Source organism: Anoplopoma fimbria, chromosome 19 (assembly GCF_027596085.1).
Source record: "Anoplopoma fimbria isolate UVic2021 breed Golden Eagle Sablefish chromosome 19, Afim_UVic_2022, whole genome shotgun sequence".
In the NCBI taxonomy this organism is placed as follows: domain Eukaryota; kingdom Metazoa; phylum Chordata; class Actinopteri; order Perciformes; family Anoplopomatidae; genus Anoplopoma; species Anoplopoma fimbria.
In genome coordinates, this window is record NC_072467.1 from 20,650,873 (window position 1) to 20,661,028 (window position 10,156).

At 40.7% G+C, this 10,156-nt stretch overlaps 3 protein-coding genes across 3 annotated transcripts; 1 reads left to right on the plus strand and 2 right to left on the minus strand.

The window, feature by feature from the left end:
* The first annotated feature begins 403 nt into the window (after nt 1-403).
* Nucleotides 404-4,224, plus strand: dbx2 (developing brain homeobox 2). The gene is made up of 4 exons (XM_054619234.1): nt 404-680; nt 1,749-1,832; nt 3,705-3,889; nt 4,033-4,224. The coding sequence occupies exons 1-4, from the start codon at nt 404-406 to the stop codon at nt 4,222-4,224; spliced, it is 738 nt and encodes a 245-aa protein (XP_054475209.1).
* An 839-nt stretch (nt 4,225-5,063) lies between these two features.
* LOC129107982 (prolactin-like) lies at nt 5,064-6,289 on the minus strand. The gene is made up of 5 exons (XM_054619601.1): nt 6,280-6,289; nt 6,009-6,187; nt 5,750-5,851; nt 5,436-5,621; nt 5,064-5,273 (listed from the first exon to the last, which is right to left on the minus strand). The coding sequence occupies exons 1-5, from the start codon at nt 6,287-6,289 to the stop codon at nt 5,064-5,066; spliced, it is 687 nt and encodes a 228-aa protein (XP_054475576.1).
* Nucleotides 6,290-7,869: 1,580 nt separating this feature from the next.
* On the minus strand, nt 7,870-9,118 carry szl (sizzled). Its single transcript, XM_054620734.1, has 4 exons — nt 8,838-9,118; nt 8,565-8,731; nt 8,310-8,402; nt 7,870-8,180 (listed from the first exon to the last, which is right to left on the minus strand). The coding sequence occupies exons 1-4, from the start codon at nt 9,116-9,118 to the stop codon at nt 7,870-7,872; spliced, it is 852 nt and encodes a 283-aa protein (XP_054476709.1).
* Between the last annotated feature and the right edge of the window lie 1,038 nt (nt 9,119-10,156).

Genomic DNA, 10,156 nt, shown 5'->3' on the forward strand with positions numbered 1-10,156 from the left:
TTGAATGAGGCACAATGGGAGGCTGGAGAAAAGAGAAAACTATTTACTACTGGAGAAGACTGTTTGGTGCATGTTAAACTTTGGCCAGCAGTTCATTGTCTCTGGTGTCTATCATTTAATAGGCTAGTTGACATAATGAATGAGCCAGACCCACCTTCTGCCACTCCAGAAAGGCCCCAGCCTTATCTGAATTGAGAAGCACATTAGAGCCTCTCGGCCAATCACGACACAGCCCTGTAGCAAAGTGAAGGGCCGAAAGAGGAAGAGCAGAGAACTTTTGTTTTCCTCAGAGTTTAATGAAGTTGGCCTGGTCACTCAAGAAGGGATTAAAGGAGAATTTAGTGTCACTGAGCAGTGACTGCTGAAGAGGGAACTCAAACGTTCGGGTCACTGTGTGAACAGGATGGTCTCAGTCCAGAGCTGCACCAGGAGGAATATGGCTGGCTCTCCTCCTGCTTTACCCGGCTTCGGGAACTCTGGAAAGAGTTTTCTTATTGACAATCTGCTGCAGTCGCAGACCCCTTCAGCCCGTCATGAAGGGACAGCAGGTGGACACCTGAGACGAGCAGTGTGTGAACGTCCGAGGAGAACCTGGGGCTCTGAGCATGGAGCCTATCAAAGCCAGGCCCACAGTCCACAGCAGGTTAAAGATTTAGGAGGACCACTTCTGCCACACTCAGGTAAACTGATTTTGTATGAAAGCAGAATAAAACAAAAAATCTAAGATTATATTTGGATTTATCAAAGAATTTAAATGTTTGAAGCTACAAAGTTACACTGTGTGATAGAAAGCCAGCTATTTTATTTATTTTTCTTCCATGAGTATTTAATTTTTCCTTGATAACCCATTATATTCATGTAATTAATAAATAATGTTATTTTTGATATATATATTTAATAAATTTTCCATTTTTAGCCTTGAAATTATTAATAGGTTTTTGGAATTTATAGGTTATATGCTACTTTTTAAGAGATTTCACAGATAAGTGTGCCATAAGTAACTGACAGACTGCCATTTTTCTATTTTTATAAAATAATTTAATCAAGAAAGATTATTTACCGCTGAAATTTCCCTTCTTTGATTTTGCAAATGTTCTCAGCACATGTTGCTTTGTACTACCAAAATAAAGAAAAAACTTAAAGGCCTGTTTTATAACTTAAATTGTGAACTATATTTTCAAATGTTAATTTAGGTCTGTGTAAGCCATTTATATACTTGATGGGAATGTCTAACTCAGAAGTTAGACATTCCCAGTAGTAAGAATTTAGTGAAATCTTACTTTTCAAACGATTGGGTACTTAAACATTTTAGAAGACATATTTCAAATAGAAATGACAATGACTGCAAAGATAAGATAAATTAAACATTTAAAATTAAATTTCTATAAACCTGTGCAAACTTTACAAATATATGACATTTCTAATTATGTTGTGTTCATTAATAGTGCCAAATTGTTTTTTAAGCAATTTATTTTTCAAACAGAATTAGTAAATACTTACTATTCGATTGCATTGTTTTCAAATAAAATATATATGTAAAAGCATCTAAATATCAACAAAAAAATAAAAATTACATCTCGATGCTTCACTTAAAGCTTAGCACTGCTGTAAAGATATAGATAACAAAAAGGAGGATTCCAAATGCCTTCAAAAGACAGCAGAGATCCAGGTATAGTCCCTTGTGTATTACACCTGTATCACCTGTTTAACACGTGACCATATCTAACTGTTCCTATCTCCCTTTGCAGGTGTACTGAGCAGCGTTTTCCTGCGGAGCCCACAGTATCTGCTGGCATGCTGCGGTGGGTCCAGCCCCCCCCCTGTCTTCTCCAGTGAGTGTTTTATGCCTCATCAGCAATGCTTCAGCTACTCTCTAAGCATTAGCAGCAGGGTCTCTCATGCTTTCCACAGCTAATTACTGATGCAATGCCAAAGAGCTAATTCTCCGTTCAACTCTGCACGGCTCTATTCATAACCATTCACGGCTGTTTAGGATGGGGAAGAGGGGTGGGCTGTGAAGCTTTTCAGAGTCCCCGGGGCCCCCTATTTTGTACTTGCGAAAACACACTTTTACTAGCGCAAATATGCAGAGCAAATAAACATCTTGTCTTCTGTCATATTAAGATTATTACCAGGTGTGAATTTTTACAGCTGAGTAAGGCGGATTGTTTTAAAGCTTACCACCCCCTCAGCATAAATAAGTTTGGTTGTCAATAGCTTCAAGTCTAATTTTCATGCTGCAAGTAATTTGGAAACATCCAGAAAACCCAAAATTGCACCGAAACTTTTCCTCTGAACTGTGCTTGAACTGTTTCAGTTCATATAACTTGTGTAGAGTGCTAGTGCTCTATCACACTCAAATTAATTAAGACACACAGCCGTCTTATTTTGGTACTATCCCACAGCAATTGGAAGTTATTCGTTTCTGCAATCTATGATGCTCGTCAAATTTTGTGAAGGAAAAATAGCACAAATCAGAAAACCCTCATCCCACAGGTCCCTGGAGTCCTCTTAGTAGGTTGACACTTTCCCACAGTGCCCAGCAACACAACAATGCCAAGTCTGGCCGTGACCAATTGGCACTTTCACTCCACCATCCACACGCGACCTCACTGCAATTTTTCACTGCAGCAATGAACTCCGCTTTGCACAAAAAACTCGCCCATTTCTCTACAGAAGAGGGCTGGTCCCGGAACATCCCCCGGCCATTGTGTGGCTAAAGAGCTTGGTCCTCAAACCCCCCTCCTTTCTCCTGTCCTTCAACTCTCATTCCTTCCCATTGGAGACCCCTTGACTAGGATATAAAGCATTCAATGAAAGTGACTTTTATAGACTTTTTCGAGCTCATCTTCACATACAAACTGGCTTCATACCTGCAAGAGAAAAGATTTAGTGTTGGGCCACTGAGCCATCGAGTAATGGCATTTCCATTGAACGGCTCTATTGTTGGTGTCCCGCAGGGCTCTATGGTTGGCCCACTAGGGTAGACACACACGTTGCCCAGGAATGACCTGGTAATCAGCTATTTAAGTGAAAGCCATTGAGTCCCAATAGAGAAGTGAGAAGCATGTCCAAACCTGTTATGTGCTCCCTAGAGGTGGTCTATGTGCAGATTTGTCGTACAGATTAAAAAGGCAACATTGAATAGATCGGATAAATTGTTCCACTTGACTTTTGTTGTGCCTGCACCTGTGAGTGAAGTAGCGTGGGATTGCTCCTCACAGTTCACCAAATCCTTTTTTTCTCAGTTGAAGTGGCTTTTTATTCTCTTTAGTCACCCCCAGTTTGTTAAATTGGACAAATAGATAAAGAGAAATCAAAAGTGAGTGATAAAAGGAGTGTGACAAAAAGAGGCAGGATCTAGGGTTGAAAAGGTTGGAAATGTGGGATGTTTGGTAAAGTGTGCATATTGATTGTTGACAGAATTGGATTCGGTGCCATTTAAATCAAGATTCTCTACATCATGAAACACAAAATTATCCACAGCGAGATGAGCCAATAATATTCTATTTCATCTTAATTCAGTTCACACAACTTCAGTATTCCCCTGGCCAGTGTTGTAACCTTGGTTCAATGAAGGTACACTTAATTTTCAACAATCCACTTATGACAGCTCCTAATCGATGACCCATATCTCACTGATGTTGAAATATAGTAGCTTGGATTCACAAACTGACATTAATATATCTTTTTTTATGTTTCAGAGGGAGCAAATATTCGAATGTGGTCTGCTGATATAAGTCCTAAATCACGCAGAGGGATCCTTAGGAGGGCTGTGTTCTCTGAAGAACAACGGAAAGAGCTGGAGAGAACTTTTCGGAGACAGAAATACATCAGCAAGACAGACCGGAACAAGCTGGCAGCTGATCTCAGTCTCAAGGAGTCACAGGTAAACAACAGGAATTACCTCATTTTTGCCAGAATAATCTCTTATCCTAAAAGACCTTAGGCAGGGAAAAACATCTGTGTACATCTTTAGCCATAATGATAACCATAACCATACCACCATTTATAATTCTCCTGCTTCTTTAGGTAAAGATCTGGTTCCAGAACCGCCGAATGAAGTGGAGGAATTGTAAGGAAAAGGAAGTTCATAACACTCGCTCCCCAATGGATGAGCTCATGGCCCAGGGTCTTGCTCAGGAGGAGGAAGAACCATCGCAGAAACAATCTGACTCAAAGAGTGAGAGATCACCTCCACAGAAGAGTGTCTGGGACACATGAGAGAGATAGCAATGAGTGGAAAGTAAACCAATGACTCTCAAATCCACAAAAACCTGTAAAAAGGCTACTGGGAGGGCGTTAAAATTGACGTGGATGGGAAACACTGTCTGTGAAGACTAACACTGATAATATTAACCTTTCAATGACTGTAATTGTCTTGTTCCATCATAATTATTATTAGGTTCAACTGGTGTGTCAATCATCTTATTCCATTTCACTGGCTTCCGTAAGCAATTTATTTGTTACTTAACTGAAAAGTCATTACAGGAAAAATGTCCACTGTAATTGTAATCAGTTAAATGCACACATGAGTCACTTCATTAAATGCATTTACATATCAGACTTTTTTTTTAGCTTTGGTCAGCTTTATAGTAATGCTCTCTTATTTGGTATATCTTGTAAATATGTTTGTTTTTTCATGTTCATGAACACATAGATCAACTGTAAATAAAGTGTTTTAGTGAATCCTGATTTCCACATTGATTATTCTTACTTTGTTGGGCTCTCTGAAGCAAAACCATTTCCATATTATTAAACACAATATTATACTCTATCTACCATTTTCTATAAATATAAATAGCTTGTGTTCCTTTTTAACAAAAAGATGACCAGCAAGCAAGAAGGTTAACTTAATTTTATTATTTATATTTTCTTGCTCAATGCTCAAAAGAAAAAAAAATACCTATAACAATAATACTGAGAGAGGCACGCACAATCCTCTGCAGTAAAAGCACAAATTACAGAACAGTAATAATATGTATAATTAAACCAAACAATAAACAGACAATTCCAATCAGCCAAATTTAAAGAGAATACACTAGACTGCTTTGCTATCACTATTAACAGTCCAGTCCAGGAAGGGTGCTGCATTTTAGGATGCGGAGATAATTTTTTACTTTGTTGGAGTCTCTGCGGAAGCAGTAGAGTAGATCATGATGGTCCATTGAGTTGAGTTCTCCTTGTTTGTGGAAGGAAAAATCAGAAGAAGGGACCAAACTCCCAGGAGAGATATAACCCACAGTGTTGCCAAGCACTCCCAAACGCTTCATCTGGGGTAGATGGAAGAAACAATGAGGGAAAACAATTAATTATGTCAAGGAATGAGTAGTATTTTACAGAAAGAAACATAGCAAATAACCAAGAGATAACTTAAAATCAATATAATCACCGTTAGATATGACCAAACAACACAAACGTCAGTGGATCGTTACCTTTTCAACCATTATTGTCACTCCTTCCCTCAGATGATGCACCATATCGCTGATCTCCAGAGCCTTGTTGGAGCTGTAGTGGTTGAAGTCTTGATTCTGATCCTGAGACATGCTCCCGTAGAGTTGAGACAGGGGGCCACCCCAAGCCCCAAGCAGCCTCATGATCACCTCTGCCAGTTGTTCTCTCTGCACATGAAAGAGTTGCTTAAATAACTAGGTGGTAAAGTACAACTTCATATTATCTCTGACAAGATGCAGGGCCATCGCTTCTGTGCATGATGACTATATATAATATCAGTAACATGAATGCTCACCCCGAGCCTTTGTGCATTCTCCTTATCGTCTGGTGTTAGTATGCCGTATGTGTGGCACCTCCGTTTTCCTATGAGGTTTTTCCTGGGAAAGAAATATTGCTCCTGCAAAGACGGACACACATATCAGACGTTGTGATATCAGGGCTTGGAAAAAAATAGCCGACACGAACCACAGTGATTGATTGCGGATGAATGGAGGTCCAAAGGTTGATGGATGGTGATGGATGATCGATGTCAGAGTTGAAATAAAAGAACTCACAAACTCAGAGTGCAGATCACTGGAGATGCCGTGCATTCTTGAAGACTGTTGTATGACCCTGTCGAAGAGATCAACCAGGGAAAGAACATGGCATCCAGTCTGTCCATAGGCACAGATCGGAGCGGCAACAACCTTCATGGAACGCTCCAGGTACACCAGTGTAAGAACTGCAAACAAAACTGAGGGGGAAATAAAACGTGCAGTCACTTAAAATCACAGCAATACATTTAAATAAAAAAAATGTCTGTATTTAATCATCTTGCCATCTTACCCTGTTTCATGGTTCTCTTCTTGCAGTGGAGGACCAGATGATGAGTGGAGGTCTTTTTCCAAACCAAAGCTACTATTGTGGAAGCTGACTCATACTGTGATGACGTTGTTGATTAAACAAACCCAGGATAGAAATGGGATTTTTCTCTTACCACATCATGTGCTTCGCTTCGTTAAATACTCAGTGGAGAGCAGACAAAGCTAACCCAGGCGGTAAAGGCACAACAAACTATAAATTAGCTTATTATCAATTTAAAATAATGAACATTTGTGATTGGTGTAGAAAAACATTAATGTATTAAGAAAACATTAAGACATAAAAAATCTACAAATACAGATGAATTCTCCGCCAGGCTGCCCACACTCAAATTAAGGTTGAAATAACTGATTCTTATAAAAGTCCCATGTTTTGCTTTAGCAGTACATAAAAAGTATGATAAACCAAGTCAGTACAAACGCATACATTTGAGATCATTATAGTCTAATTGGGGCAACAAACAAAATTAAAATCTCTTAAAGCACTCAGCACTTTTTAACATTTACTTTAAACTACAAGACATCATCTGTCAGGAGCACTACATAAAAATGAATAGGATCACAAAAGTATAGAATTGGCCCATCGTTCAACGACCCCAGCTAAAAGTGTTCAGCCTGGTATTGAAAACGAGGCCATTCAGATGTAAAGTGAGTGATTTGTCTTCTCATTAGCGCTGCATAGTATGCCCAGGACCACAGGTCATCTACAGTGAATGAGTCATTCTACAGTTGCCTTCTACTCAGCCACTTTTCACATCACGCAATGACTAATTGGTTAATGTACTGCACAATATTATAAAGTCAAGTTTTCAAACAAAAAGGGGTAAAATCCACAATGAAATGAATCCTTGTATGTTTTATTGTTATATTGAGTTATACATCGTCTCTGAACCCTTTCCAATACTTGCAATGAAAAGGGGGGCCTGTAACTATAATAGTGAACCAGTGTTCTACTTCTCCATTAGTGTGCCACCTTGTGGAGAAATGTGAAATAAGTAGTGAGGGCAACAGATTAAGAGCACCCTCTCATGACTTTTTCCCTTTGCTGTATTAATTCCATTGTTTCCACAGGACGATAAAGGTCTAAGCAGTTTGGTTAAACACAATTATTACTGTTAAACATTACACAACACATAGTATAGTTTTGCAACATTTTATTGTCACGTTTTATCACATAAAATACACATAAAAAAGATGTTATAAATACACCAATATCCTTATAGAAAATAGAATCTACAATCGATTTACATTAATTAATACTATGTACAAGTTTGAGTGCATTCTATTACTGTGTGCTGTCAGAGCAGGGATGAGATAGAGAGCTGCTGAGAGAGGCAAAGGGTGTCGATGTTCAGCTCTGTTCTTCTACCAACTCAGCTTAATTTACAAACTCTCACCAATACCCAATGCCAAGAAACTCTCCATCTTGTTGTCTTAAATCATACTTCTTAGGTGTGGAATCAAACACAAAGTTGGTTCTTGTCTGAGTCCACACATAAAACACAGATTCAGAGCCCAAGTTTTTTTTTACATGCAAGTATCAATTCAACACCATTCAACATCTGTGGTGCTTCCACTTGCGGGTGGCCACTGCGATGTTTGCGTCTTTTTTGTGCCAAGGGAAGAGACGGATGAGAGCGAGGGTACCGTTGGGCTGCACGGAACCAGACAGCACGTAAAGCTGTGAGCGTCCGGGGCGCACGAGGACGTTGGCACAGCGGAGGTTGATGAGGAGCCACTGCTGGAGAAGGTGCTGGGTGTCATAAGGCAGCAGAGGCCCCTGGCGGATAAACTCAACACGGCCCTCAATCTCATACTCTGGCTCTCCCATGGGGAGGCGATGGCGGTGAAGTTTGGCAGTCACAGCTGAGGAGAAGAGGGGGGAAAAAAAACAATTATTATCTTGTTTGGAAAATTACACACAATTGTAAAAGAAAACCAAAAAAAAAACATGCCCATACAACATTCACATTAACAAACCACAGTGAAACTTACCAAAGTCATGCTGGCAAAAAGTATCCAGGACTGTTTTCATTGCAGGAGCCTCTTCCACAGACGGGCAGTTTTGGCAAGCAGGTTTGGGTAAGTCTGTGATTACAAATTGAAACATAATTTAACAAAACTGGAGGGCACACAGTAATTATAGGAAATCTAAAAGAGCAAGCACTTTGTAGGCCAATCTGCCAAATGGGATGACAAGGCAGTAAAGTACACCAGAGCTCTAATAATTAGTCGGTGGTCCGTGCATACCTTTGGTGAAGTCGTTAAACTTTGCGTGGGGAGAAAGGCACATGTCCTCCTCAGCAGGAAAGCGGTCACAATCAAGTGCCTCGGGCCATGGGTGACCCTGGCAGGCGAGCACGGGGGCACAGCTGTCCCTCACTGCCAAACACAGGCTACGGCATGGTTGAATAAATCTGGAGGAGAGAGAATAAAAAAATGTTACAGAATGAATGTAGATTGTTTTTTTTTATATATATTTCATAGAAAATAAACAAAGACAGTAAAAAAAAATCTCCTTACGTGTCAAGACAGACGGGGGCTATGAGGGAGCAGAGGAAGGTCTGGGCTTGAGGGTGGCAGCCAGTCTGCAACAGAGGCCTCCAGTCCTCTGAACGTGGCACCACCTCAGCTTCCAGGTTGCTGTGACCCAAGAAGTTGGGCAGTCGCATCTCAGAGTATCCGACGTCTTTGCAGACTTTCATCTGGTGTGGGATAGCGACGCAGCGAGTGGACTGACCCATGTCAAAGGCCATCAAAGGACACGTGAGGGTCAGGAGAGCCAGGGTGAAGAACGCAGCCATGATGAAGGGTTTTGCAAAAAATCCAGAGAGTCCACGTGGTAGATGGAGAAGCTTTTCTTTTTTTTTTGCTGAGGTTGCCGGGTTGTCAGGAGTCTCCTCCTCTGTCCTTGAATGGCTTTGTAGCTGCTGCCGGCTGCTTTATATACAGCAAGGTCAGCCAGCCCCATCAGTCTGTAAGTCTGTTATCAACTACCTATCAAAAGACGCAGAGACGATGTGTTTGGAGACAACGGCTTGTTTTGTGATGACTGCAGACAGAAGGGGGGGGGGGGGGGGTAATAAGCAGTTGTAGGGTGTGTGTGTGTGTGTGTGTGTGTGTGTGGGGGAGTAGGGAGGGGGCACAATGGGCAATCATGGCCCAGCTTTCACTGACTGAAGCCCAGTGAAGGAGTCTGTTTCATTTGCTTGGTACAGGAGGTAGAAAAAATGACGTGAATGCATCATGGAAAGGACTCAAAAATGCTAAATATTGGCGTTCAAAGTCCAATTTACTGCTAGTTAGCACACAACCTTTCTCAGCGTTTGCAATAGTGACTCAGCTACCTCAAAAGTGAATGTTCTTTGGACCACTCCCAATAACATATTTGCTTTGAGCACAGTAAGTGAAATATAAAATGATGCCAATTTGTTTTTGCATTGGCTGATATGCAAAAAAAAAAACCCACAACCAAATCCCATAAAGAGGCTTTACAAAAACCCCATCACTGAAAGTTCCTTTAGAAATAAATCGGAGGTTTTTTTCAGTAGACAGACAGACAGTCTCCTTCATATTGCCAGGCTCTTTCATGTGTCACTGCTCCCTAATTGGAGGGTTTCATCGGCAGAGCCTCCAGTTCTCATTAGCAAAGTAGAGTCTCTTTTGGCTCACCTGGCTTTGATCTCCCAATAACACAAACTCACAGACACATGCAAAATACTGTTCTCCTACCTCTTATCTGTTTCATGCATCAGCAACAAAGATATTCTGGCATCATCGGCCTCTTTACATGGCACTCTACACACAGACCTGTGTTATCCTCAAGAACAAGTTCATGCAAT

Bases quoted from the DNA above. Each gene is read 5' to 3' on its own strand.
- dbx2 (XM_054619234.1), top strand. From the start codon at position 404: ATGGTCTCAGTCCAGAGCTGCACCAGGAGGAATATGGCTGGCTCTCCT. The intron at 681-1,748 runs GTAAACTGATTT...CTCCCTTTGCAG, and splicing joins ACCACTTCTGCCACACTCAG to GTGTACTGAGCAGCGTTTTC. The intron at 3,890-4,032 runs GTAAACAACAGG...CTGCTTCTTTAG, and splicing joins TCAGTCTCAAGGAGTCACAG to GTAAAGATCTGGTTCCAGAA.
- LOC129107982 (XM_054619601.1), bottom strand. The intron at 5,852-6,008 runs GTGAGTTCTTTT...CCGTCTTTGCAG, and splicing joins GTGATCTGCACTCTGAGTTT to GAGCAATATTTCTTTCCCAG. The intron at 5,274-5,435 runs GTAACGATCCAC...CATCTACCCCAG, and splicing joins TGACAATAATGGTTGAAAAG to ATGAAGCGTTTGGGAGTGCT.
- szl (XM_054620734.1), bottom strand. From the start codon at position 9,118: ATGGCTGCGTTCTTCACCCTGGCTCTCCTGACCCTCACGTGTCCTTTG. The intron at 8,403-8,564 runs GTATGCACGGAC...TTGTAATCACAG, and splicing joins GTTTAACGACTTCACCAAAG to ACTTACCCAAACCTGCTTGC. The intron at 8,181-8,309 runs GTAAGTTTCACT...TCTTCTCCTCAG, and splicing joins TTTTTGCCAGCATGACTTTG to CTGTGACTGCCAAACTTCAC.